Below are 26,645 nucleotides of genomic sequence, written 5' to 3'. Positions count from 1 at the left end.
TTAGCCAACTTCTCACTCTTAAATACTACGCCAGTCGCTCTGACCGTCTAATAATGACGCAGATGGGTTTACATTGGAGTTAGTTGAAAGCCAGGTGCGTCTCATAGTCGCTAAAGGGTGCCTCCGTGCTTCGGCATCAGACGCTGAGGGGCACTGACCAAGCGTCGGTATTTGACGAGTTAAGAGTGAGAACGGGTTGACAAAACAGAAGAAGACTTGCTCTTACTCTTGAAAATGAAGAAAGGGTTCCAGGTATATACCTAGATTTATGGTAGTCCGGCCACCCTTCACATTTACGTGTGGTTTTCCAGTGGCAAAATAAAGTTTTTGTTAAGAACGACCATGGAAGGAAGAGATAAATTATAAAAGTATTTCAACCAAAATGAAATTTGTATTAAGATTATTAGAAAACCTAGTGAGGAGGTGTTAAATGGCATGTTAACACGGTGAAAACAGACTTGTTAACAGTGTCAACCTCAGACTAAGATGTGTGACAGCTGGAGTATGAGACTGTAATACAGTGGAAGTGTTGATTAATACACAGCGGAGGTGTTTCCAGAGTTTGTACCCCACTGATGTGACATTTTGCGTCGTTATTTCATCCACTTTTATGCACTTATCTGTAACCGTCAGCAACAATGCGTGCTCAGTGGGGCGTTGCTGATCTGCTGTGACACATCTTCTCTCATGATGAACGACGCGGCCGGGGCTACCCTCAAGTCCTGAGCCGTGACCTGTCTCATGGCTGTGTGTCAATTGCCCACATCCCACTGACTCATTACGATGCTAGACCATCCTAAAGATGTATGTCACTGCGTGCCGTCTATAGCTGAGGAATGGAGTAGATTGTGATTATCCGTTAGGCCTTATTGATTAGCTGTTGATGACTCTGTGACCTTGTCTGTTTCCCAGGTCTCCTATGTGAAGGCCATTGACATTTGGATGGCGGTGTGCCTTCTGTTTGTGTTTGCTGCCCTGCTGGAGTACGCGGCAGTTAACTTTGTCTCAAGGCAACACAAGGAGTTCATCAGGCTGAGGAAAAAGCAGCGGCAGCAAAGAATAGTAAGTGTAAATCACACACACAGACAGGCTGAAGCATGTTCACACACACTTAAACATAAACATTGTAGGCAGATTCTAAAAAGTATACGCGCGAGAAGCACACACACACACTCACTCCGGTCCTTGTCAGCCTCTATAACATTGACTTATGCCTCTTGTTATTGTGGATACGCTGTATATTCAGGAACTGACAACATCAACACGCTACAGCTGGCTGTCATATTACATGAGGCAGATCGGCTCATTTCAGTTTTCCATCGTGAGCACGACCTGCGAAGAGCCTTTGTGATCCTCTCTCTCCGACACAACAGCCTATCCTACCAACTAGGCCAAAACCTTCAATCCCTATATAGATCATTTCATATCTCAAGAACAATATGCATCACGATATAGCATGTTTTCTAGTAATTCAATAAATAAATAAATAGTGTATATGAAATAGCCACATGGTAAAGAGTATTTTTGTATACTCAAATTAAAGTATTTTCTCATCTTATTAAAAACTTTAGAGAAAAGTGAACATAAGTTTCTAGTGAAATTATAGAGAAAAAAAATATTTCCAACCATACACAGACTATATGTTTACATGCATGCACACAAATAGTGTTTGATTTAACTACACTAAGCAAGCAATAAGAAAAACTCTTATCAATTCCGATTTTTTTGTGAAAATTTGAGTTAGCAGTATGCGCTTGTTATTGTCAATTTAGACGACGTAATTGTTTATCGTGATATCTCGATACATGATTTCATCACAATACGATTGTCATATTGAATTATCGCCCAGCCCTGCTACCAAGCCTGAGACAGTGGGATAACCCAACTCTGCATTCACACTGCAAAACTGATTCATTTCTGTAGTCTGACCTGTTGTGGTCAGTGTGAAGCACTTTTGTTTAACAACGCCAAATTCACATAGCGGCTCGGACGTGTATTCATGTGTTTCAGGCAGGAAGAAATTCTTTGTAACATAGGTCAACATGTCACAGGGTCTGTTTACCACCACTAAAAGTTAAACCTTTCCCAACTTTTGTTTGGTCACACTCACTTCTCAGAGTCAAACAACCATAGCTACAGTAGCTGAGCTTGGGAGCGGTCACCGCGGCTTTTCGTAGACATTCCATGCAGCTCCCTCAGGCCGCACTTCGCCGCTGCTCTGGTGTGAATTTGGCTTTAGGTATCCATAACCTATACGTTTTGATGAGTAAATATGGCAAGCTAGCAAGCACTAATTAGATAGCTTCATTTACTTTAGATGGGTCCCTTCAAATACTGGCATATCTTTAAGTTGTTCTTCTGTACCATATTCTAATAAGGCATGCATTAAAGCCCTTTTGACACCATTTACATCCCCTAAATTGGATCCATATGTTGAACGACGATTATCAAGGCAAACAGCTTGCAACTTGACAAATAAGAGTGTTTACAGCTGAGCTGAGAGAGCCTTGTGTGACATAGGAAGGTGTGTCTCAAGAGAAACAGACGGGACATCTTGAAAATCCCATTAAACAGCTCACTGGCTGGGCAGCTTCCCGGACTCATGGCAAAGTTCCCTGTAAAGGCATGAAGAGTCCAGAAGATTTACCGGGCAGGCTGCCCTCCTGCATCGATACAGGAGAGAGAAAATGATGGTCTGTCGAGGGAAAAGACTTCCCCTGTCCACATCAGCTGCACAATTACTCCCACTCAGGAGTTAGAGGTCACAAACTATCCATCTGAGAGGTACTGACGCACGACCCGATGTGTACTGGAGAGAGTTTAGGAATCTGATGGAGTGTACAAATCCCAGACTGACCAGGTTTAATCAATGCAGTTTTCAGCTCTGCGTCTGACATCTCTGGTGTTCTCTGAGCCGAACAGCAAGTATATCCGCACAGCCTTCAAAATTACAAAAATAAACAATAGAGCTTCCATTTATAGTATTAACAGAAATAACTTGAACCGACTCCTTGAGGATTCTTTATTCGTCTTCAAAGCCAGTTCCCTAAACGAACAGCCGCAGATAATGTCCCATATTATCACACTCACAGTGCCTCTTTAATTAAAAGCTGAGAGCGTCTGCTTGAGTTTTGTTGTTCAAATGTGAAGTTTGCATCTTTAATCACTTTATTTTTGGCACGGCGCAGGTAGGTTTTTCATTTAAATGAAGCAGGGGGAATTCTTGTTCCCAGCAAAATGCAAAAGGCCCACGTCCAAAACTAATTATAAATTCAACACTAATGAATTTCTCTAACGAGAGACGACCAAACTCTTGTTTTTACAACTAAAAGATGGAATAAGGAGCAATAACTCTTACTTCAATTTGTCTACCTTCCTTTCCAACGGAGGTGTTTGCCAGTCATCCAACAGGGAGTGTTGAGTCGTTGCGGAAAGCGAATGACATTCCTGATAAGAACTCAACCTACAGGAGCCTGAATCAGCACTGCAGCGCCTGTGCTAGGGTAAAAAAACAAAATTTAACCCTATGTCAACCCTGACCTTCGAACCCAATTTTTGTCCATGCCTCCGGTCTTCAACCCTGAATATATCCTGGAATCTCTCCCACATCCAAACCCACATTGTGCTGATCTCGCCCTGTCGCTAAAGCCTTCTCTTTCTGACCTTCTGCTCCTTTATACCAACAATACTTGCCCTTTGTTCCTTCCCAATGTGTAACTTGTTTGACTGCCAATTCAAATTCAACATACATTTTCCTCCTCTTGTTTCTCTCCTTGTCAAACTTTTAATCTTCTTTCTTTTCCAGGACACTCCAAGAATGTCGGCATTTACGAAAGACAGAACAACAGCTTTATTTTTATTCTCTTAATCATCTAATTTAAAGAAAATAGTTCAACATTTTTGGAAATAGGTTTAATTGTTTTCTTGACAGCACTTAGAGGAGAAGATTGATACCACTCTGATACTATAACTATTAAGCTACAGCCAGCAGCTGATAGCCAGAGTAACAAAATATGCCTATCAGCACCGCTAAAGATCACCAATTAACAGTTCACAACTTCTGTTTGTTTAATCTGTACAAAAATATGTAAAAATGAAATTTGTTTCCTTTGGACAGAGCCGGACTGGCTGTTTCCAGTCTTTATGCTATAAGGTAAGCTGAACAGCTGCTGGTTGTAGCTTCATATTTACTGAACAGATATGTATATATGATAACTCTCGGCAGGACAGCGAATAGGCGTATATATTTCCCAATATGCCAAACTATTCCTATGTTTTACACAATTCTTTTAGCTTATTGTTAGCATTATTTTTATATAAAGAAGGAAAACTCAGATTGTCACTAATCACTCTGACAGTGTTGCCAGATCAGATTGACACCTTCCAGCCCAATCACGACTTGAAAATCCTCCAATTCAATAAATAACGGACCAAAACCTTGCCAGAAACCTGTGTAAAACTGTAGAAAAAACATTACATTCGCAATAGAAAACACAAAAGCATACAAAGCTTCATATCTGAATCAAATAACCAAAGATAAAATGTTAGATGAAAAGGCTAATAGTGCAGTCAGACAACCAAATACACAAATTGTCATGTCAATGTCAATGATGATGAAGGTAAGAAGGTCCTCCCTTATCCCTACAACTCATGTCAATCAAATATTTCTCAAATTAACCAACTTGTTTGGTAATATTGTTTTCACAATATCTTCAAAATCCTGTCAAATGTTGTCAAAAGCATCCCAAATTTCATTGACCAGCCCAACGCAATTTTTCCCCGCCCCACCTTAATGAAAAGGTAGCATAAACCAGCCCAATCTGGCAACACTGCTCTCTGAAAAGCACCTCCACCGGTAACTTTATCACATTGTGCTCTGTGGAGAATAATCAGTCTAAACTGATCTTATGCCAACAAATCACAAAGTGTGCGTCGGCTGCTGAGAGCACAGACGAGGATGAGCACCTATTATCTTTATAGAAACGCACCATTAGACTTTAGAACATGATGTACTGTATCGTTTAGGAAGGAGTAGGAGGGATAATTAAGCTATGCTAGAGAAGCTACAACTCCCTATCCCCCTGTTGTACGCTGCAATTTGTCATTGGGGCAACAGATAGTTAGTAACCATTCAATTACTCACAACCAGGCGATTGAAAGGAGGAGGAAGTTACAGTAGATGAAGTTAGCGTTTAAGTCTTTAGTTTATCTGTCAAGGTGCAAGCAAAGGGCAGAGATCGGAGGTCGGGGAAGTTTTTAAAGGACTAAATTGAATGTACCGTGCAGGAACAGACAGGTGTGAAATACATTACTAGCATTGGACCTTTGACAGGAGCTGGTAGCGCCTCACTGCCAAGTCTGTCCAGCACCGAGATGTGAATTTCGGCAGAGTACCAGAGAGCTGCCAGGGTCAGTGAGAGAGAAACAGAGAGCGGGGAGATGCAGGGATCAGAGCTTTCAGGGCATTTCACACTGACTACTAATCATCCAATTTAGATCCCACATCTTCACTTTCCCCTGCTAAAGTGAATCTGTCAAAGTGTCAGAGGGCTGTCAGAGTTAAGCTGCATGTCTATTAATATTCTCTTCAGAGGGCGGGAACAGTGTCTCATTCACTGTAAAAAGTGCCCCGCCATTCATCAAAGCATAATGCCAAGTGCAAGTTTTTTTTTTTTTTGGTGGGGTTAAGATCATGACTTTTTATTAATAGGCATTTTGAAAGGTCTATCATTCTGCAGCTTTGAAAGGAGCTGGAAAGGAGAGATGGAGGTTAATTTTTTGATTAACTTTCAGAATTATAATTTCCTTTTCTTCCTCCTAATGATGATGCCCTCAGATTCTCCTCTTTGTGACTTCAAAAAGCTTAATTGAAGAAAGTTTATCTGAGGCTAGTGCCTGATCTTGGCAGTTTCAACCTCTAATGTTTTATCATTATATGTTTGAAAAACCCAGAAGGTCATATAACAACACACAGTATTCTGAATTTATTTTTTAAATCTCAAAGACTCTTCAAAACACTTGACAAAAAAAATGTTTTAACCTGTTTCGCAAGTTGCGACTGTATTTCCTAATCCAAACAAAGATGGCAACAATTTCATATGACTTTGCTTAATTTATACAACATGAACCAAAATGTTAAAATGGCATTATCAGTTATCAATTTTATAAGGATTTTACTTTGTCATTTTACATTTTCATACAAATAAATGTGTGAATATTTTCTTGTGTTGTACCGAAACAGCGAGGACATTATGTCATCTCATGGAAAATATAATCACAACTTGACCAACGGATCCAAAATCTTTTTTGTCATGCAGCGGATCGAATATTTATCCATCCAGATGGTTAGAATAGTCTTTGAGGATTTGGGAAATACATTTATGTTGTTGGATGACCATGTGGGTTTTTCAAACATCACCAGGTATTTCTTTTTTTCAGAGAAACAACTCTGTTATAGAATATAAAATAAATAATAAAATAAAATAAGAAAGAAAGAAAAGAATACATAAATAAATAAGTTTGGGAAATATAGGAGGGATATGCAAAGGTAGAATTATGCAGCAATAAATAAATAAAAAAAATACATACAATTTAATAATTATATTAATAATGAAATAAAAAAAAAAAGATTAATGCAAAAAATAAATCCATTTCTTAACATCTGTTTAAAAGGTAATAAAAATAAATATAAAAATAAATAAATGGGAAAATGAAATAGAAGAGTAGATAGGGGAATTAATAAATAAAGAAGCAAATTAAAAGCAAAAAACAAATATCAATTTTGGTCATATTTTATCAATTATTAATTCCTACATTTATTGGCATATTTATTTATTTATAGAGTCATTTATTTATTTGTATTTATTTTCTATTTTGGCAGGTTCCATCCTCCATACTCTGTGACATGAATGTACTATAATGGTAAAACATGAGGCACAACCTACTGGTTTTACAGACAATCACTGACAAATCATTTACTATATTTAAAATCATCCCTGAAGTCAACATTTCCATGCTTCCGTGTTTTTTTTTCTGCGGATGTTCTCACCCTGCTGCCCTTTTGTGCTGCTGCAACCAAAACACATTTGGGAATCCGCCACGGAGAGGAAACGTAAAAAGCTGTGAGCTAATTCTTGTTGACAGCGAGGCCAATCTGTTTTCCATATGCTTGACTCCACAGGAAGAGGACATGGTGAGGGAGAGCCGTGGTTTTTACTTCCGGGGTTACGGAATGGGTCACTGCCTGCAGACTAAGGGCGCTCTGGAGGGGGCCACCGTGTACACCCCGCCGCCGCCGCCGCCGCCGCCTCCTCCTCCTCCGGTTACCTTCAGCGATGGAGATGTACTTCACAAGCGTTTTGTGGACCGGGCCAAGCGCATTGACACCATATCAAGAGCCATCTTTCCTTTGAGCTTCCTCATATTTAACATCTTCTACTGGATCACCTATAAAGTGCTGCGACACGAGGACATCCATGCAGCTTTGTAGAACGCTCTCTGCCGACCCTGTTTTCTCAAAACCAAAACTGCCTGTCAGATCTACATTACAACGAGGAAATGTGTCAAGAGGCATATCTGCTTCTTAAAAACCATTGCTACAAACTTTGTGCTCAGGTGCGTCTTCAGGATCTCAGACGAAGGACAAGGTTAAGCTGTTTGGATTCAGGCTGGTGTCTGCGATCGCCGTCTCGTATCTGTCTTCATCCGGATTACAACAGAGACTAAACACCGCTGGTACTTGTGGGTTCATGACCTTTGTTTGACATGATGAGTCGATGTTGATCCTGGCTGGATGAGATATACTGACTTGAATTTTGACACTACGCATCTTTGAATGAATGTTTTTGAAAATTCTAAAAGATGAAGGTTTTTTTCACACCTTTAGATTATCTAACGGGTACCAATGGGTGCAAGGGGGAGGGATGGGTCTTTGAGATTTATTAATATTCAAAAAAAAGTGGTGATAATTGAATTAAGATTATATCTATACAACAGTGTATAAAGTGTATATTTAAAAAAAAAAAAAAAAAGCTGTTCATTAAACTGCACAAAGCACAAATATGTATTTCCTTTTTGTCGAAATTTAAATAAATTGATATTCTGCCAGGAAACAAGAAATGATTTGTTCCTCTTTAAGCTAAAGATTCAGTTGGTTACTCTGGAAAAAGAAAAAGGATGCAGGGGTTGTGCATAGAAATGTTTTTTTTAAAAGTGGATAAGAATTCAGTCACAGAATAAGTGCATCAATTACTTTTCCATTTCAGTCCCTAATAGACCCCATCAGCTCCAAATCCCAAGAGGGAATAAAAAACAACATTTAACCAAAAAGTGGAAATCAAACTTTACAATAAAAGCAAATTGTAAATTCTGCAGATGCACAATACGTAATCAGTTCACATCAGTGGTTCTGGGTCTTTTCTTTTTTATCATGGCTGTAATTGTTAGCTGTGAAACCATAGTGTGGTTAATCAATCTGGGAGGAATCTGGACAAACTCGTCGAGAAAATCACACAAGAGCTGCCATTTCTGTCCCAGTCTCAGGAGTGGCTTTGAAGGTGTGGAAACGCAGGGATGTGGCGGAGGGGGAGCATCGCCAGCCAGGGAGGACGAATGGGTTTTTTAATGGGAAATCAGAGGGTTGTTTTATCAACTAATGAGTTTGAAAAGGGCTTGGTGTTCCACTGCTAATGACAATGAATTCAGAGAGGCAGCTGGAGCCTACTGTCCTTTTGTCGGCAATCCTAATCAACTCCTCTGTATTGTATGGTTCCCCAGGTAATGAAAAAAGAGGGAGTGTGTGTGCATGTGTGCTTTCAAGCATGCCTTTGTTTCTACTTTATCTTCTCTCTGTTGTTATATTGATATAGATTATTTTAAATGTATCCAGTGTTCCATATTATCGTCTTGAATCACAGCCTACTGAAGTGAAATGAGGGAGTTTTATAAGGAGTTGATGGTGTATACATCTTAGGAGCATAAATAAAGACAAACGAGAGGAGTCGACTTATTGCCACAGATAGCTGATGGTTTGCAGAATAAGGACGGAGTGGCTTGACATATTCACTGAAGTCCTTCATACTGACAGCTTAAGTAGATTTCTAAAAACAGAATGTGAGGGCATGCAAATGTCAGAAAGATTGGCCGTTGCTCTTCACTGGCGCTGCTTTCCCCCATCGGTTAAGTCCCAATTCTAACAACAAACAACTCCAAAATTGAAAACCTTGGATTGGAGCCATTTTCCGTTAAAGCCACTGATAGAAAGGACTAACAATAAGTGCCAATTTTTATGTTAGCACACTACATACTCATAAAAAAACATTCTTGACATCAGTATGCAAATGTAAAAAACAGGAGAGTGCATGTCACTGGCACTGCTTTCAAAACTCTTTAAAAACAAAAAGAAAACAGTGACTTTCTATTAAGTCACCCTTTATAAAAAGGTCTCCAGAGTTGCAATGAATGACTTTATTGTTAGTAAATCTTTTATTAAGGCTTTATAGATCCATTAATACAAGCAAAGTTTGGGTTGCCAGGTTCTGAAAAGTCCTTCTGGGTGGTGTTTATCCTCCTCTAGCATGAAACTGTCTTATTAGTCTGGAATAGTACTGTATTAATGATGTATTAACATTTAGAGCAGCTCATGGCTTAGTGGAAAGTGAGAAACAAAGTATTTATTAATGGATTACCAACAATTTTAATTGAATTATTACTAAATAGAAAGTATAAGCACCAGCCAAGGCGACACAAAAGCTGTTCTTTTAAATGGCTTTTAGTTTATATATATATATATATATAATATTAGTAAATGTTTTATTAACCAATTATAAAAAGGTTAAACTTGTCAACCCTTTATTAGAAACGTGATACCACAAAAATGTGGATTAAAAATAAGGGCTGCAGCTGCAGATTAATTTTTTTAATCGATTCATCTCTCGGTTATTTTACCGCCGTGCCGGCGACAGCCGTGGCCCAAGGCATTATGTCTTCGGGTTGTCTGTCCATCCATTCGTTCTGGTCCATTCTCATGAACGCAATATCTCAGGAATACCTTTAAATATGGCACCAATGTCCACTTGGACTCAAGGATGGACTGACTAGATTTTGGTGGTCAAAGTCAAAGGTCACTGTGACCTCACGTCTGTCCCATTCTCGTAATATCTCAGGAACACATGGAGCGACATTCTTCAAAATTTGCACAAATGTCCACCTGGACTCAAGGATGAACTGATTAGAATTTGGACATGACTCAAGAATTCTTATGCTAATTTTGACAATTTCACAGAAATGTCTATCATGATGAAGTGATGACATTTTGGACGGACATGGATGTAAACTGCAACTTAACTGGTCTGCGGAGGCATACAACTGAGAGGAGGTAATTCTGGTTTTCATGATTAATCGATATACGTATATATAAAATGTCGGAAAATGGTAATATATATGTTTTAATTTAAAGCTCTAAACACTATTTCTAACACTACGAAGATAATAATCCCAAACCCAAAAACAAAGAAGCAGTATCATTAGATGTTCCGTGGCCTTACCAACTACTCTCCTTTCACTGTATTCCAGTGATGGTATCATTTCAATAATAGTGTCAAATACAGCACGTTTGTGGTAATGTAAGAAGCTTTTCTAAATCCGCAAACCCTGACTGACACGCGCAAAACAGGCCCGCGATTTCTGGCACATTACGCTCCATCACGTCTACCAGAGAACAGCACATCCCCCTCACAATGTGTATTATTTCAAGGACACGGGAAGACTGATGGATTCCAATATTGTGGGATCTTCACTCAGCCGAGCGGATTCACGCGCTAACTTTCATTACGCACAAAATCCCAAAGGTGTGATGACTTGAACAAATGCACCCCCGAAACCCCTCAACCTGTCACAACCCTCAACCAAAAAGAAAACCACCGCTATCAGTCTGTCTAATCTATGAAAGTAATCCTCCATGGACCCAAATGAGAACATTAAATATTCATTGTTCCACCGGCTTTAAACATCTCTGACGCTGTGTTGTGTGTTTCTGAAGGCTTCCTCTAAGGATTGCTTTATGTTGATGAATGACACGTGTACTCCAAGTCACCAGATTATGTAGAAATGAACAGAAGAATGCACGTTTGATGTAGCTGCTGCGGGGTCATCATGTACAAGGCACGCCCTTGCAGTTTCCCTCGGGGGTAATCAACACGCTTTCCCCCCTCCTCATTTCAGCTGAATGTCAATGGTGCCACAGCTAAAACTGATGTGTGAGCTTTGAGAGAGCAGCCTAAGACCTGCAATCAATACGTCTGTCCCTATAGAGCCACCGGCTTCTTACGCTTTCATGCACATAAAAACAGAAACACATACGTAGACACAAAAATAACACTCTGTGTGTCTTCTTCACATGCAATGACATTTTACGACAGCAATAAGATGAGCTGTTATCTTTTAGTGGTTGGCTTTTCTCCTTGGTTGCTTTGGAAAAACATGTTTATAGGGAAAACAATTTCTAATTTCTTTCATGGAAAAATGTAGTCCTTTACCATCTAAAATGAAGTCAGCAACTGTAATGTTGTAGCTGAACTATCTTTTAAAAACAAATGAGCATTTACGTGAATAACCAGGATCATTAACAATAGAGTAAGATAAAATCTGTAGTACCAAACATGATAAATATCCCTGCATCTCTACGAAACCGCGTATGAAGAATGAAGAAAACAGCAGCCGAGGGGAAAATATTGTTTTCTTTTGACAGTGATGTATTAATGAGACAATGCTAGACGTGTCACCTTTAAATATATGAGTGTAAACACAGGGAACCGCTTGCTCCACGCAGCATTATGGATGCAAATCTTGTGAATATCTCCCAGCATGTGGAAACAGATATCCATGCACTGTAAATACACCTTTCTTTTCCTGCGTGGGTGGGGTAAAGGTTTAATGCAAATGTCCTGCAGTGCTTGATGATCTAATGCTGGGACACATGCAATTTGGTCTTATTGTGTTGGTTTGTTTTCCAGTAGGACTCACTGTACATTAGCTGTGTGATGGTATTTATATTGTTTTAATCTATTATTTACCTATTAAAAAATATGATTACAAAAGAGATAATATGTACACAAAGACACTTCTACCTACATATACTCAGATATACATAAATCCAAGAGAGAGGTAGGAAGCTAAAAGCTGATACAAATACCTCTCCTAGAACGTCAAGGCAATACAAACAGAAAGACATTAAGCGTTGTCTGTAAGCTAACCATAACTCATAAGAATTAATTTTGTGTACATTCCAGTGCATCTTCTACTTACTGCGTGTAGGACTATTTGTATTGGTCCCATGTTTTAGATTTCTTCGCTATTTTTCAATTGGCAGTGCCAACATTTGCATTTGAACATATGGTTTGCAGCCTAAGGTACATATTAGACTCATGTTCAGTGAAACTGCTCCACATTCAGCCCCGAAAAAGATGTAATATTGCGGTCCTGATGTGGGTAATAAATATTAATCAGAGTGATGGCACACTGTAAAGCGTGTATGAGAGCGACGCTGGAGTTTGTAGCCTCGGCTGAAACAAGGTGATGGCACGTCAGGGGGATATGACTTCTCCATTTCTAAAACACAATGTTCACAAATGATTTCTATTGGCCAACAGCTAATTTGCAGGGAAGAGTTGAACAAAAGGGATCTCTGGACCCACGAGTCCACCAGAAATTGAATATAATATTAATAAAGATGTTTTCTTTAGTGTATAATCACCTGAAAATAAGAATCGTTGTGTTTTCGGGTCCTCTTCACGGAGCCGGCTGCCGTGTTTCTACAGTAGCCCAAAACGGAAAACCAAACACTGGCCCCAGAGAGAGCCTTTCGTTTTCACGTTGGCCACCGTTCTCCTACACACTTGGCAGATGGGAGAAGTTTCAGTTGGTTACAATCTGCAACTTCACCACTAGATGCCGCCAAATCCTACACACTGTACCTTTAAGCAGATCCAAAGTGTTGCTGTTGCTGGATGCTTTCTGATTTAATAATGATACCTAACGTAAAGAAAAACAATCTGGAAGTCATTTACTTTCACTGCCAAACGATCCCATGCCACTTAAAATGCATGCAATACAGTTTTGTTCCAAATATTCTTAAAATGGAGAAGAACAGCCATTTCCTGTGTCTTTTGCCTCATCTGTTTGGGCAAACAATCCAAAGGTCGGTGGCTCAAAACCCCAGATAATGGATGGTACTTTGAGGCAATGAAGCAACAATATTGTAACCACATTCCTGAAGCCGACTGCAGTGTGTTGAGAAAGGATGGAGACAGGATGTTGTTGTGATAGTGAGAAATGCAAAAGCCATCAAACATTTTCTGCTGCTCTTGCATCTACAACAGCGGTTTAACATATTCCACTAGATTTATTCTCTGAATTCGAGCTCTGTTGACACTTTTTTTACACCAAGAACACACCTCTAACAGACAACATCAGCCAGATAGCCTATGTAAGCAAACATGGTGCTGAGAAGGGTTGACAAGTCACTCTCTGTCCACCCTCTTTGCATGAGTCAAGAAGGTTGATGCACCAGTATGATGAACGTTCCTCAAAGAAGGTCAGATAAGCACCAAGGCTCTTCAATTTAAAACCTTTTTCTAACTTGAATCATATCTAGAAAGCAGAGTTTCCTCATTGTTTCCTTTTTGAATAATGAAATCAGACAACATGCATCTTCAAATGACATGCTTTCAAGAGCACAGCGGGGGAAACAGCACTGAAAAACTCATCCCTGTGTACAGTATACTTATACAGAAAATCCTATGTGGATTCATTTCCACTAATCCCTCACTGCGCTTCTACATTTCTGTAATTCCAACATCTGAGAGAAGCCCTACAGCTGGGAAGACAGCAGCTCGGGGGGGTTTACGTGGATAATAGTTATAGACACATATGCACCCTGCATCTCCTTTGTGTGCAAACAGGAGAAACAAGGAATTAGTCCCTTCCCAATCCCTCTGTAGAGAGAATAGGCACCAGTCGGAATTATGTCAAACCCCTTTTCAAAAGTCCCTACGCTTTATGAGATATTCAGAATTTCTTGGGGAGAGCTGAAGCTTGACGATTGAATTAGGTATGACAGCAATTATTCATACAAGGTGCCAGAACATGTGTAAGGGCTCCCTTCTACATGCAACACAGTGGATGTAAAGTTATCTGTACAGGCAAATATTTTATAGGACTAGGTTTAAGTGCAGTAACAAGTTAAACACCTGCATCGTACCTTTAAGACATCCACAGAAAGAAGTTCTAGGAGATAAATGCAGTAATGCGATGGTGATACAGTTTTAATATTTTAAGTCCTGAGGCCAGTTGCATTAAGATAAACTTTGTCTTAAATATAATTTTAAGTCAGACTTAATAGACACTTAAATACCTGTTGCATAAAGCTTCCTTATAGAGTCACTAATGTAAGACTGACTTAGAAAGCCTGTCACGCAATGCATTATGGATGAAATGAGACACTTCACAGGAGAGAAACAAAATGGCAACACCACATCAAGTATGCGAGAATATAACAGAAAAGGTAAAACAACGGCCACATTACAGCATCATATAGTCTGGCATGGCAGCCTTGTATTCCCACACACAGCTGACAGAGAGACAGACAACAACATCTTTAATCATGTGTACGGACGCTTTGTCTGACCCCTCGGCGTCACTTTTTCCGTCGCACTAAACATGTGCTTAACGATCCCTCGGCGTGACTTTTCGGTCGCAGTAAATACGTGATTATTGTTGTGAATTAAACAAAAACACTTTCTTAGGATTAGGCAACAAAACAACTTCACCGGCGCACAAGGCGCCCTTTCACGGTGGTATCAAATGCTGAAGGCTATGACATAGCATCTGTATTTGACGCCCTGGGAATGAGAACACTTACAAAAAGGACTTAAACATTATTATTTCTCCTCCGTGCCCTTTCACTTTAACCCATTTCTCCTTGACAGACTAACTGCAGTGAAAAAGTCTTCAGGTAAGTAGCCATGACTGGCGTGGAAAAGGAGATGTGTGTGTCTGTATGGATGAGCATGTTTGTTTCCTTGCTAAGTTCCTCAACACTGCGTCCGTCCCTCATCCACCCTGCTCGCAGGCCTCTGCTCCACCGCTCTTGCTACTATATAAGTAAACAGGGGATTTTCTCTTCCTCCGTTTCTGCCCTGTCCATCAGACACGACACGCTCTACGGTTAATGCCCAAGAGAGCGAGCAAGGGAGACAGCTCGCAGCCTTTTTCCTCTGCTGCTCTGACACTGATTCAGTGCTGGAGGTTGGCTGGGAGAGGTGAGCCAGCAGGGAAAATAATTATTTCCATGGGAGACGATTCATGTATGTGCAACAGCACACGCGCGTGCATGTAGTCGAGACAGCTAAATGTCTCCTTGGCTTCTCACCAAAGAGAGAAAATAAAGAGACAAACTGTTTCACTGGCTCTCAAAGAGTGACCATTACTTTCATTACTTTTACCTCCGTGACTCTCAGGCTGTCCAACACCAGACATTTTGGTACTTTGATTGTGTTGGAAATGTTTCAGATTCATTAGACTTGTAGACGGGCATAAACGCAGCAAGCATCCAAAGAAATGCTGGTTTGATGCCACTTTTCAATTAGTTTAGTGGAATTACTTTTTACGGCCCATTTCTGTTACTGCGAGAATATATTTATCACAAGAAACAGAGAAAAGAAAACATTCTCCAGTAAGCCTCTCTCTCCTGTGGTCGTGTAGCTATACGAGGATCTCGTGAGCTTGGTTGATGCAACTCTACAAGTCTTCAACTCAAATCTCAAAACTCTGACCACTGAGCTGAGTTCGCTCTCTCAGCATCAGATTTTTAAAAAAAAAAGCAGTAAGGATGCAGTCACATCTCAACACCATTGCAACATAAATCCAGCTCAAAAATGTCCAACTTACTTAGAAAGGAAATCCTCGGTATAGGATGGCAGTCTGGAAAACATTCGAGGAACTGATTGTGAATTAAAAATCCTTAATTAAGACATGGATAACACCAACACGTTTCAAATCAACAAATCAAAGTAAGTTAAATAAGTAAGTCACTGTTTTTCTATTTTTATTTGACCACTTCCCATCCTTTAAGAACACCTGTTTTTTTACTTCAACATTTCCAACACAGAGTTTCTTGACCCAGTGCAGCTCTCCCAATGTTTTCTTCACCATGTCAACATGTTTTTGTTCTTAAGATCACCTCAAAATGGCTCATATACTTTTGAGCACTTTCCACTGCTTTTAGTGTATATTATTGTGGCTCGATTGCATTCTGTATGAAGAATTCTTATCACAACTCAAGTCTGACTCAAATGCCTCCATACCTGGCCACCGACAGAGAAACTCTTCAAGGCATTTGGTGCAGTGCAAACTCAGTGTTATTATGTGACTCATTCAAACAAGAGATGAGGGTCCCAACAGTGCAAGTTTCTTTATAACGCTTTATAATAACTTACCTTATCAGGTGGTACACTTTTTGAGTAAATGCTTTCTACCACTGACAAAGTGGACAACCCATTGTCAGTAGTCTAAAGTCCAAGCTGGCCATAATATTTATAATTTCATTTATGAATATTAAATATTAAATGCTGTAATCCAAACACATTATCAATAATGCCAAAAAGCAGATGTAATCTCTTCTCTGAAGGTGACACGCGGGCCGTGATGATTCAAAAAGGTCATTTTCTTCTGTGCTAATTAAAAGTGGGGCAAGGAAAAGACCCTTTGTTAAATATCACGTATCCCAGAAAATGCCAAAGACAGCGTGATAATGAATGCTTGTGATGTCTCTTAAGGTTAGCCTTTCCATCTTCATCTCGCTTGTTTTCACTGGCAGGTCAAAAGCAAGGCTGAGCCTGCAGGACCCCGTCACTCTGCTAATTCCTCCACTTCCTTTTTTGCTCCAAATTAGCATGCAAGCAAAGAGTTTGACCTCTTACATCTAATATGCACAATTTATTTATATAATTTAATACATTCAGGTTACATTCGAAAATAATATAACCATATACTGCCTAACTTGATTAATTCAATACCAGTTTTACAATATAAGCTCTCAAAAGTTTAATCGTCTTGTAATCAAAGACCTCTGGGTAAAAGTTTCAGTGATATCTAAGGGTTTTGAGGAGTGATGTCTTGTCACACTGACCTGATATTAACAATTTATCAAACTCTTTCTCCCTCTCTGCCATTCTCATTCTCTGTAAGAGGCTTGTCTTCTTTCTGATATTTCTCAAAATACTTAATTACTTAATTAATTATTAGTTTTGTCTTTTAAGTGCCTGAGATGGGGATATTCTTTTACTGAATTAGTGAATTCTCCTGCAACTGTCAGATACAAATAGTGATTTTTGTTGTTGTTACTGCGTTGAAGTTTTCGTTCATACAGACTTTGTCCTTCAGGGCCTGAATGTTGAAATTGGCACAAACATGCTCAGGATTAAACTATGTCCTCACTGACTTTTCTTCAGCCCTCCACGATGGATATCAACACCACCAACGATGGCATCTTCGCTCAAACCCTACAGGCTATACATCACATGCCTCTGGCCCTTATCCACGGTGAGGTGACAGCAACACTGGCAGCATTTTCACTGCTCTCCTGATCTCCTACAGCGATGTGATTACTGTGAGTGTGGTAGTCGGTCTCCCATGCCCGGCCCTGCTGCCCTCATATCTGATCCCACACTGTTGGTCTTCCCCCTTCCTGCTGAAGCCGTTGATCTGATGCTGCTAAACGAAACAAAGGAGGGTGACCTCTCTTTTTTTTCTGCCAAAGTTGTGTCATGCACCTTGACCTCCTGTCTCACCTCCCACAGCCACTGATGATTTTTCTATGCCTACTGTACTGTGAGTTGAGGAAGAAACTGAAATGGAGCATCTGGGGGGATAAGTTCACTGCAATAGTTTCGGTGCAGCTACTATAATTTTGTCTAGTTTATCAGCTATTGAGGAGGCAGTTCAGAGAGTACAGTGCAGCAGCTATTTTCACCCAGTGGGAGTGCTACACTTTAGGCTTGCAAGCACCTCGTGACAGTCCTCGCTTTGGCCAGGAGGGACCTGAACTTTTGGAGGGGCTCTGGCAGTACAAAATGCTATCGGTGATGATAGTGATCACAAACACCTCCAAGACAGGTTGAGAGGTGGCCTGTCATGCGAGGTGAACGGGTGGTGTGGGTCCTTTGAGGTTGAGTCGTAACGCCACTCTGCTTTAACTGACAGAGGTGTCGTTGGTCCTGCAAAACTTCAGCCTGTAAGTAGATATAGTATGTTGGCCAGGATCAGCCACTGGACCACAGCGGACTCTGTCAACAAGGTGGTGTTTGAGCCACCTGAAACAAACATCTCAGTCAGGACATTCACATAAAAGTTTGAACTGTTGTTGTCCAGTTTGGTGCACAAGACTGCTGGCTACTCAATGATTGAAAAACAAACACAATCCACTCTTAATCTGTCTCATGCTGACTCTGAATTAAGCTTTGTGGCTGGTGGGCTGCCACTGCTGTCCCTTAGCTGATTGATACATTATGAAATATTCCATAACCGAGACATCTGCTTTACTTTCGCTTCCATATTTCAAATTCTGATCTGGGTAAAACGGGTGAGGCTGACAGTCTTTCTGGCGGCTCTCATGCTGGTGTCCATATGCAGAAATTACTCAGCTGAAGGGAGAAATCCACGGAACAGTTCCTCAACGCTGAGCAGTCTGTCACTGCTTGTAGGGCCTTATGTAAAGGTTCTGCTCCTCACAAGGACAGGCTGAATTGTATAGGATCGACTATTCATAGCTCACAAGCACAGTCCAGCATTGTGAGCGATAAAATAGCTGACTTTTTACACAATTGTTTCTCTTTTCTCCAGCTTCTGATTGAGATGGTCTAAGTGGTGTTATGCTGTTGACATGTCAGTGAGTTCAATAATCAGGCTTCATCTCAAGTCTTTTCATAGGGAGTTGTCCTATGGTGTTGACAAGGCTTGTTGTGATGCACATGTACATTTCAGTGAGCAAAGGTGCAATAGTGCATCTTTTAGAGGGCTGCAATCAGAGAACAAGCCTGACAATGCATATCAATACCATGCTGAGTTAAAGGGACAGTGTGTATGATTTGGTGGCATCTAGTGGTGTGGTTGCAGATTGTAACCAATTGAAAACCCCACCGCTCAATCCTCCAGTCGTGTCTAGAAGGTAACCCTTGGGTTGGGAAACTCTCATGAGATGGTTAAGGTTAGGCAATGATCTCCAATAGTTAAGGTTAGGATAGGTCATCGGGCAGCAAGTCTCGCAAGAGTTTTTGCAAGTTTTTGCAGATTTCAGATCAGATTTCGCACTTTGCAGTTACCTTTTAGACACGACCCACTCCTCCCTTTCCAAGACTGCGGCAACGTGAGCTGCCAAGTGCAAAACCGTGGTAACGCCGTTCACCTCGCTCAGAGGCCATCCTTACCTTAATAACACTACTTGAGGAGCAACAGAAGTCAGACGGTTTTGCGGCTCACGTTTCACAAGCATGTTGGAGACAACGGGGCCTTCAGGTAACGTAAAAACATGAAAGGCTCTCTCTAGAGTCAGTGTTTGGTTTGTCTGTTCTGGGCTACTGCAGAAACATGGTGGAGCAACATGGCGGACTCCGTGAAGAGGACCCGCTCCCTATGTAGATATGAAGGGCTCATTCTATGCTAACAAAAACACAACGATTCTTAGTTTCAGATGATTATATGACTAATGAAAACATAGTTATGAATATTATATTCCATTTCTGCTAATAGAGCCCCCGAAATGATGTTACACACTGTTCCTTTAAGCATAATCAATAGGAATCATTCATTACTCAAGGATAATAAAAGCCATGTGTTACCTTGTTCAGCATCTTGGAAACAATATTTTTTGTCTATTTCTGGTCAACTTTTTTCCGTCAAGATATGGAACCTTAAAAATGCTGATTGTCTAGACTACAGCAAACCCAACACATCCACTAAGTCTTGTTGCCTTGGAAACAAAGGGCCTGCTGAGGAAGCCAAGAGTGAATAATAATCTGTGAGATGTGGGGATGGTGTTGGAGGGGAGGCAACCAGTCCTACGGGGGCTGAAGCATGAAGGTGTACGAGTGTGTTTGTGTGAGCATACATGATTCACATTGCATATGTGCTGGAGTGGGGGGACTTTGGTGTTTGAAGAAGATGCACCAGGATCAACACCAGCGAGTCGAGCTTGTGTACTCTTCCTTCACCCTTTTTTTTTTCTCCCTATCTGCTCTAAACCTCCCTCGTCATCGCTACGAGCAGTCTCTGCAGGAGCTTCAGAAATAAACATCACATCTTTCTTTGTTACGTCCGTGTTGAGCTTTGCATCACAACACTTGGGGTGGACTTGAAATGTGAAAGACGAGCCTCAGCAGGGGGATGCTCAGCAGGTGCCACAACACCCTTTTATTTACTGTCCGCTTCCTGCTGAGTAATGGTCTGTCCCATCCAGTCACCCCCCGCTACACACCCCTCATCCAATGTGTCACTGTAACTGCATGTACAAACTTGCATTTTTCCATTCCCTGCCATTGCTCGTGATATATAGATATTAAATGTATAGTCGACTGTCATAAAATGTCCTTACCTCAGGCCATTTGTCACGTTCAACCCTGCTGTGAGTGCTGAAAGCTGTTCCACATTGTCACCAAGAGAAGTTCATCTAAACAGAGAGGAAACTATTTCAGAAGATTTGTATTGAAACTGACATTTTAGTTTAAAGGGGACCTATTATGCTTTTTTGCTTTTTCCCTTTCCTTTAGTGTGTTATATAGTTTTGTTGTCCATGTAAAAGGTCTGCAAAGTTACAAAGTCCATACCAAAGGGAGTTACTTTCCCTTACAGAAACACTGCTCCTGAGCTGCCTGAAACGCCTCGCTTGAAGTCCTGCCTTTTCTTCTGTAACATGGTGATGTCACCAAGTAATACGTTTGCATAATACCTGCCTAGCAGCTAGTTTGGCACACCCTCAAACAAAGCTAGTTAGAGCAGAGATGCAGCACAGCCGGTGTGAGAAAAATAAGTTTTTTTTAACATTAAAGCATGTAAACATGTGCTAGTAGAAACCCAAAATACAAATATGCACCTGAAACTTTATTTTTGGCATCAAAACCACTGTAGTTAGGTTTAGGAAAGCAATACATGGTTGGACTTAAAAGTACTTTGTTTGTACGGTGAAAATGACACTGAACATTGTGAACATGCCTCGGTATTTGACGCCCTGGGAATGAGAACGGACTGGTTTGTCTCCCACAGAGAGTGTTGCATTATGGGTTGTTTTTACCCTTAATGTGGTCAGGCTAGACTGTTAGAGTCAGTCAGCACTAAAAGTGTTTCATCAGTGTTTAATCTACAGGAGTTTCTGAAGGATTGTGTACCACGTTTTGCTGCCACGGAGGAAATTCATGACGAGCGAAAACTAGTCCAAAATCTCTCCCAATGGCTTCACTGCAGAAACAGACCGTGGACTGAATCATCTGTCAAACAGCTGAGAATTACCACAATCACAGATGACGAGGAGCTCAAACAGACAAAAAGACAAATGCTAACTGTCAGAGAAAATAATTCTGGCTATTTCAAGAGCCTGACAGGAGAGTGTACGAGAGTAGTTATGTGGCTGATAGACAAAATGTGTTATTTCATGTTTCACTTTGATTCATGACGACTCCCTTCTCCTCATATGTCAAGGAAACTTTCCCAACAGAACTATTGACAAAGTGTGTTGTAGCTTCAAAAAGTATTTTTTCCAAAAACAACTGAATGGCTGGCGGTCGAAATACAATAGAACGCTTTCAAATAGAAAGCATTTGTTTATGGTCTTTTATTAAAGATCTTTTCAATAATTGCAGAATTGTAACTGTCACCCATAAAGTAGGCTACTATTGACATCCTCCCTGCGGACGCCTCGGTGAAACAAATCAATCATCCTCATGTTCTATGATCGTGCGCCAGTGAGCCTTTCCTTCAAAATGGAGTGCTGAGATTGATTTCCGGGTCACAAGACGGAGAAGCAAGGAGATGAGGAGGCACAACACTGTATATAAGAAGTGGATGTAGTCACCGTGACACCACCCATTGGTTTGTGGACTGTCGTTTTGAAAACTGCCGTAGGGATTTTTTCTGTCGTCATCTTGGTTATTTGCAACCAGAAGTAACACAAAAGGGTGGAGCTAAATACAACCTAACACTAATTAAGACATTTTTAGTTGACCAAAATGTTACAATTAACCGTCATAAACTGAAAACACACTATGAAAGGGTTTAAGTACTACGACGAAAAAACCTGGACAATACCTAGACCGGACAACGCCGTGGTAGCGACCTGTCAATCACAAGGTAGCCACGCCCTAAAGCATCCCCTGCTTTATGGTCTATCTGACTCTAAATGGGAACATAATTTACTAAGCGAACATCATGCTGTATTGAAGAAGACTTGAAACTAGCGATTGAGACAATAAACTCATGTTTACAATGTTTACTGAGGTAATAAATCAAGTGAGAAGTAGGCTCATTTTCTCATAGACTTCTATACAATCAGACTTCTTTTTGCAACCAGAGGAGTCGCCCCCTGCTGGCTGTTAGAAAGAATGCAGGTTTAAGGCACTTCCGCATTGGCATCACTTTTCAGAAGCAGAGGTTGCTCACTGGTTTACAGTTTGTTCTGCTGCCGCCAAGTGGCCAAAAAAAACAAATAACTTATTGCAGCTTTAATCATGTGAAGATCAGAAAAGTCAGTTTAATTATAAATTAACAATATTGGTTAATTTTGACTTCCAGATCAAACTTGCATACGCATTTGTAGTTCTTCTGTAACTAACATTTAGACAATAGCTTCATCTTTATCTCTGACTGGAGCGTCTCACCAAAAACAGACAGCTCATTAGAATAACACCTTTTTACATCCCTTTTGTGTTTCACCATGTTTTAAATGTTGTAGGTTTTTGATGTTGCAGTTCTGATGAAGAAAACAGGCTGAGGTTATCCAAGCTCAACGAATGCCAAAAAATGTCTGCACATGTCTGTTCTGTTTTTGTCTGTCTTAAATAATTGAATCACATTAGATGAATCATGCTAAAGTGGGCTTCTAATCCTCAAAACCAGGTGGGAGTCGTCCTTCATCAAACAACTTTTTTTTTAATAAAAACTCAGATGCACAACGCCGTGAAAGAAAACATTTTGCTGAGAGTAATAGCAGTCGCAACCTTTAATCTCTCGAAGGGCTGTGAGTTGGCTTCGCTTTGACCTACCAATTCCTCATTAGCATTTAATATGAGAAAGAAGTGAGCATTAAAATTTTAGCATCTTCCAGCACACAGAACATTATTCTAATAGGTTAAAATCTCATTTGAATCCAATTATGTCTTTGCCATTTGATTCAAGTGTCGAAAAGCTTAGCAGTGAAGTGTAACAGGGGTAATGAGCTGAAGCGTCTGTTTTAGCATGTTCGAGATTTCACAGGTCTGTAAACAATGAGGGGGGGGGAGATGTTTGGAGTATGTTGCAATCATGAGATCTCCTGAATGCACAGTGATCCTGCCTTGAATCCTGCATACATTGACCATGTTTTCTTCTCTAGACTATTCACAACTTCACAGAGAACCTATATTTTCTTCCTCACATCTGTATTTCTGTCCGTTGAGGTCACACGTGGTCTTTTGCTGTCATAACAGATAACGTTCCTAGTTTAACTAAGAGGGGAAATACAACCTCACCACCTTTTTTTAAACCTTTTCCTGCCTTCTGCATGACCAGATGGAATAATATGCCTTGATATCCTGCTCCCCTTAGGCTATACTGCTTATTTCCATTACCAAATAAAGCAATATTACAATACATTTCATGTGATAACAAAGAAGTAGAATGGTGTGCGTGACATTATTTGTTTTTTACTCTCAGAGAACAAAAAGAAAAATGTGCTCCGGGCTGCAAACCCACCCAGAGAAATCAATTTGCAGGTTGGTTGTAACCGGAGACGTATTGAACTCCTATACGGAATAATTTCTCCGGGTAATACAGAGGCAGTGTCTCAAAGAAAATAGGAGGTGATTTTTTTTTCAACCTCAAATGAAAAATTAAACAGACCAAATTGATTTTACTCTTTCAGAATCAGTGGGAAGTGCTCAGCTACAAAATGGAGCACATTAAACCTTGAAGGTCTTTAGTTTCACTTAAAGTGTAAAGTATATCTATCCAATGTAGGTTTAAGCTCTCAAACTGCTTGGTACATGGTTGATATGGCTTATCTCAGCTCTGGGGGGCATTTCTGGCCTCGCACTTTATCTCTATGTGAAAAGGTCAGGCCTGCATCCGTTACACAGATGCAACATGTGAACCATGAAAGATAAGTGTGAACTGGTAAAAAGGCTGACTTCATCTTCACTTCATGTATGGCAAAAGGACTTTTGTGTTATGCCCAGTGCTGCTACTGTACTCTCTGTAAAAAAAGGACTCACAATCATAAAATGACCTGCAGATATTATTGACTCTATAAAGCGAGAAAACACCCAAACAAAGGTCACACTCTGTCTGGAACTTACGCAGCAAAACTGGTGAAGTAAAACACAGTGGCAGTGATGCAGGGCTAAAAACCTGCTCTCAGCTATTCAGTAAACGCTCTCTTCAGGAAAAGCTTTTCACACGACTGATGTGTTTTTAAGTTTAATTTGGGGTATATGTAGTTTCTCCAACATGCAACTACTAATGAACTGCAATTAAACCTAATAAACAGTTATGTCTTTACACTCAAAAATATTTCCTTATTAAGACATTTAGTCACCAAATGTCCATTCCTCAAAATAAGTTAAATATTTTTACACATTGGGATGTGATGGGTCAACTCTTCTTAAAGCAATTTAAGCAAATCACAGTGATACTGCCACCATCCTGCCATCAAAATCCATGTCACATACTAATTCTGAGCAGGTTTTTAGTATGTAACAAATTACATTAAAAGCTTGACAGCATGCACACCAAATACAGTTGATTTTTGATTGTGCTGTTGATGGAAACTATTCTCCCACATTGCAATGTACAGAGGAAAGAGTAAAAACCTAATAAATTGTACGTGGTGGTGAAGCGGCGCCAAGTAAAACAAAATGTTGGAAAACCAAAAAAAGGGGATTAAATCTTATTAAAAACATTTTATGTTTCTTTGTGAAGTTAAATTGGCAGTAGCTTCCTGCTAAAACATTATGCGAGCATGATTAGTATATAGTACATATTGATATGCCTATGTAGTATAATTGTATGGATTTGGGACGCAACTCTAGTTTAGTGTGTTAGCATGCTAACATTTGCTAATTACCACTAAATACAAAGTAAAGGTGAGTCTGATGGGAATGTCATTAGTTTTGCAGGCATTTGTTCATTAACCAAATTAAAAACTTGACCTGATGTAAAATGAAAAGTTAAAGTATCAATGAAGTTATTACAATTCATCCTGATGGGGACATGAATGTCTGTACCAACTTTTGTGGCAATCCATCAAGAAATGTCACCCAAAAAACACAAATGTCAACCCTGTGGTGGTGCTATAGAGGAAATGTCTGCAGGGGATCACCAAAGTCATTAGGATTCATCATCTTGGCACCGTGAATGTCTGCACCAAGAAATACTGTGCATTCCAATACCCAAGCTACCATACTAGTGCCAGAAAAAGATGTGTCAGCATGTCAAATGCAGTACGCCAGAAATACCAGGATGTCCGACTACAGCCGGTCACATTTTGCAGTATGCAAGCCAGCATGCTTTTATGGCTATTCTGACCCACAATCCTCTGCACAGCAAGAGGGTCAAAGTTAAAGGCGTAATGTTATGATGAAGTAGTATGTCCCAATTGTATTTAGTCCAGACTGAGATATTTCAGTCTGGACTAAAATGGTGGACCAACCAACCCATTGACATGGCAATCCCGAGAGCCATGCCGCTAGTGTGGCTAAAAAATCAATCACTGCTCAATCAATACAACAATAAAAACTAAATTACTCAATATTGGTCTAAATGACTCAGTAATCACTTGGTTCACATTAATCTGGAACAACAAGTTCCAGTTGGTGTCAGGCAGCGGGAGAAGGACCCAAAGGCAGATAGTGACAGTTCAGTGAAATAATGACCAGTTGAAGATACAAATAAGCTTACAGATACATGTGGGTTGACAGGCAGGTACAGGTAGCTCACGGCAGCAAAGAAACTACAACGATCTGACAACTGACAGGGGAAAAGGGGCATATATGCTGCAAGTCTGATGAGGAAATGAGGTGCAGGTGAGGGGGAAGAGGTGATTGCAGTGGCAGATGGGAGTGGCAGGATCTGGAATAAAAGGAAAGTCTGAAGCCATCTTGTGGACAGGTAAGTAATAACACTGAAAGAGTCTGGAGAACTGGAAATGTGTCTAAGGAGAGGGATAGAGAGGCAGTTGGAAAGATTTAAAGGAGCCTTTTTTATGAGACTTTTATCAGAATTGTATCTGAAGTGTCCTTTATCCATCCGCTTTGACTTAAATAGACAAAGACATGAAAAATGCCACAGAACAAGACGCCAAGTAGACGGCCTCGAAATATCCTTGAGCAAATGTCCTGCATACTGAGCTG

At 40.3% G+C, this 26,645-nt stretch overlaps 1 protein-coding gene and 1 long non-coding RNA gene across 6 annotated transcripts in view; one reads left to right on the top strand and one right to left on the bottom strand.

Annotated features, from left to right (window-relative positions):
- glra4a (glycine receptor, alpha 4a) overlaps positions 1–8,962 on the top strand; it is a 54,121-nt gene extending 45,159 nt beyond the window's left edge. For 2 of the 5 annotated variants that reach the window (XM_074649350.1, XM_074649351.1), the window contains exon 8: positions 913–4,092. In XM_074649350.1, coding sequence (XP_074505451.1) covers positions 913–1,455 — 543 coding nt within the window. In that variant the 3' untranslated portion in view covers positions 1,456–4,092. Of the gene's footprint in view, positions 1–912; positions 4,093–4,117; positions 4,154–7,180 lie in introns of those variants that run through there. The other 3 variants (XM_074649355.1, XM_074649352.1, XM_074649354.1) reach the window with 3 other exon arrangements.
- LOC141775731 (uncharacterized) overlaps positions 1–26,389 on the bottom strand; it is a 71,876-nt gene extending 45,487 nt beyond the window's left edge. The window contains exons 1-2 of the long non-coding RNA XR_012595668.1: positions 26,200–26,389; positions 20,645–20,719 (exon numbers count right to left, since the gene is read on the bottom strand). This is a non-coding gene — a long non-coding RNA (uncharacterized LOC141775731). The remainder of the gene's footprint in view (positions 1–20,644; positions 20,720–26,199) is intronic.
- Between the last annotated feature and the right edge of the window lie 256 nt (positions 26,390–26,645).

Source organism: Sebastes fasciatus, chromosome 10, assembly GCF_043250625.1.
Source record: "Sebastes fasciatus isolate fSebFas1 chromosome 10, fSebFas1.pri, whole genome shotgun sequence".
Lineage (NCBI taxonomy): Eukaryota > Metazoa > Chordata > Actinopteri > Perciformes > Sebastidae > Sebastes > Sebastes fasciatus.
This window is presented reverse-complemented; position numbering and strand designations above follow the sequence as displayed.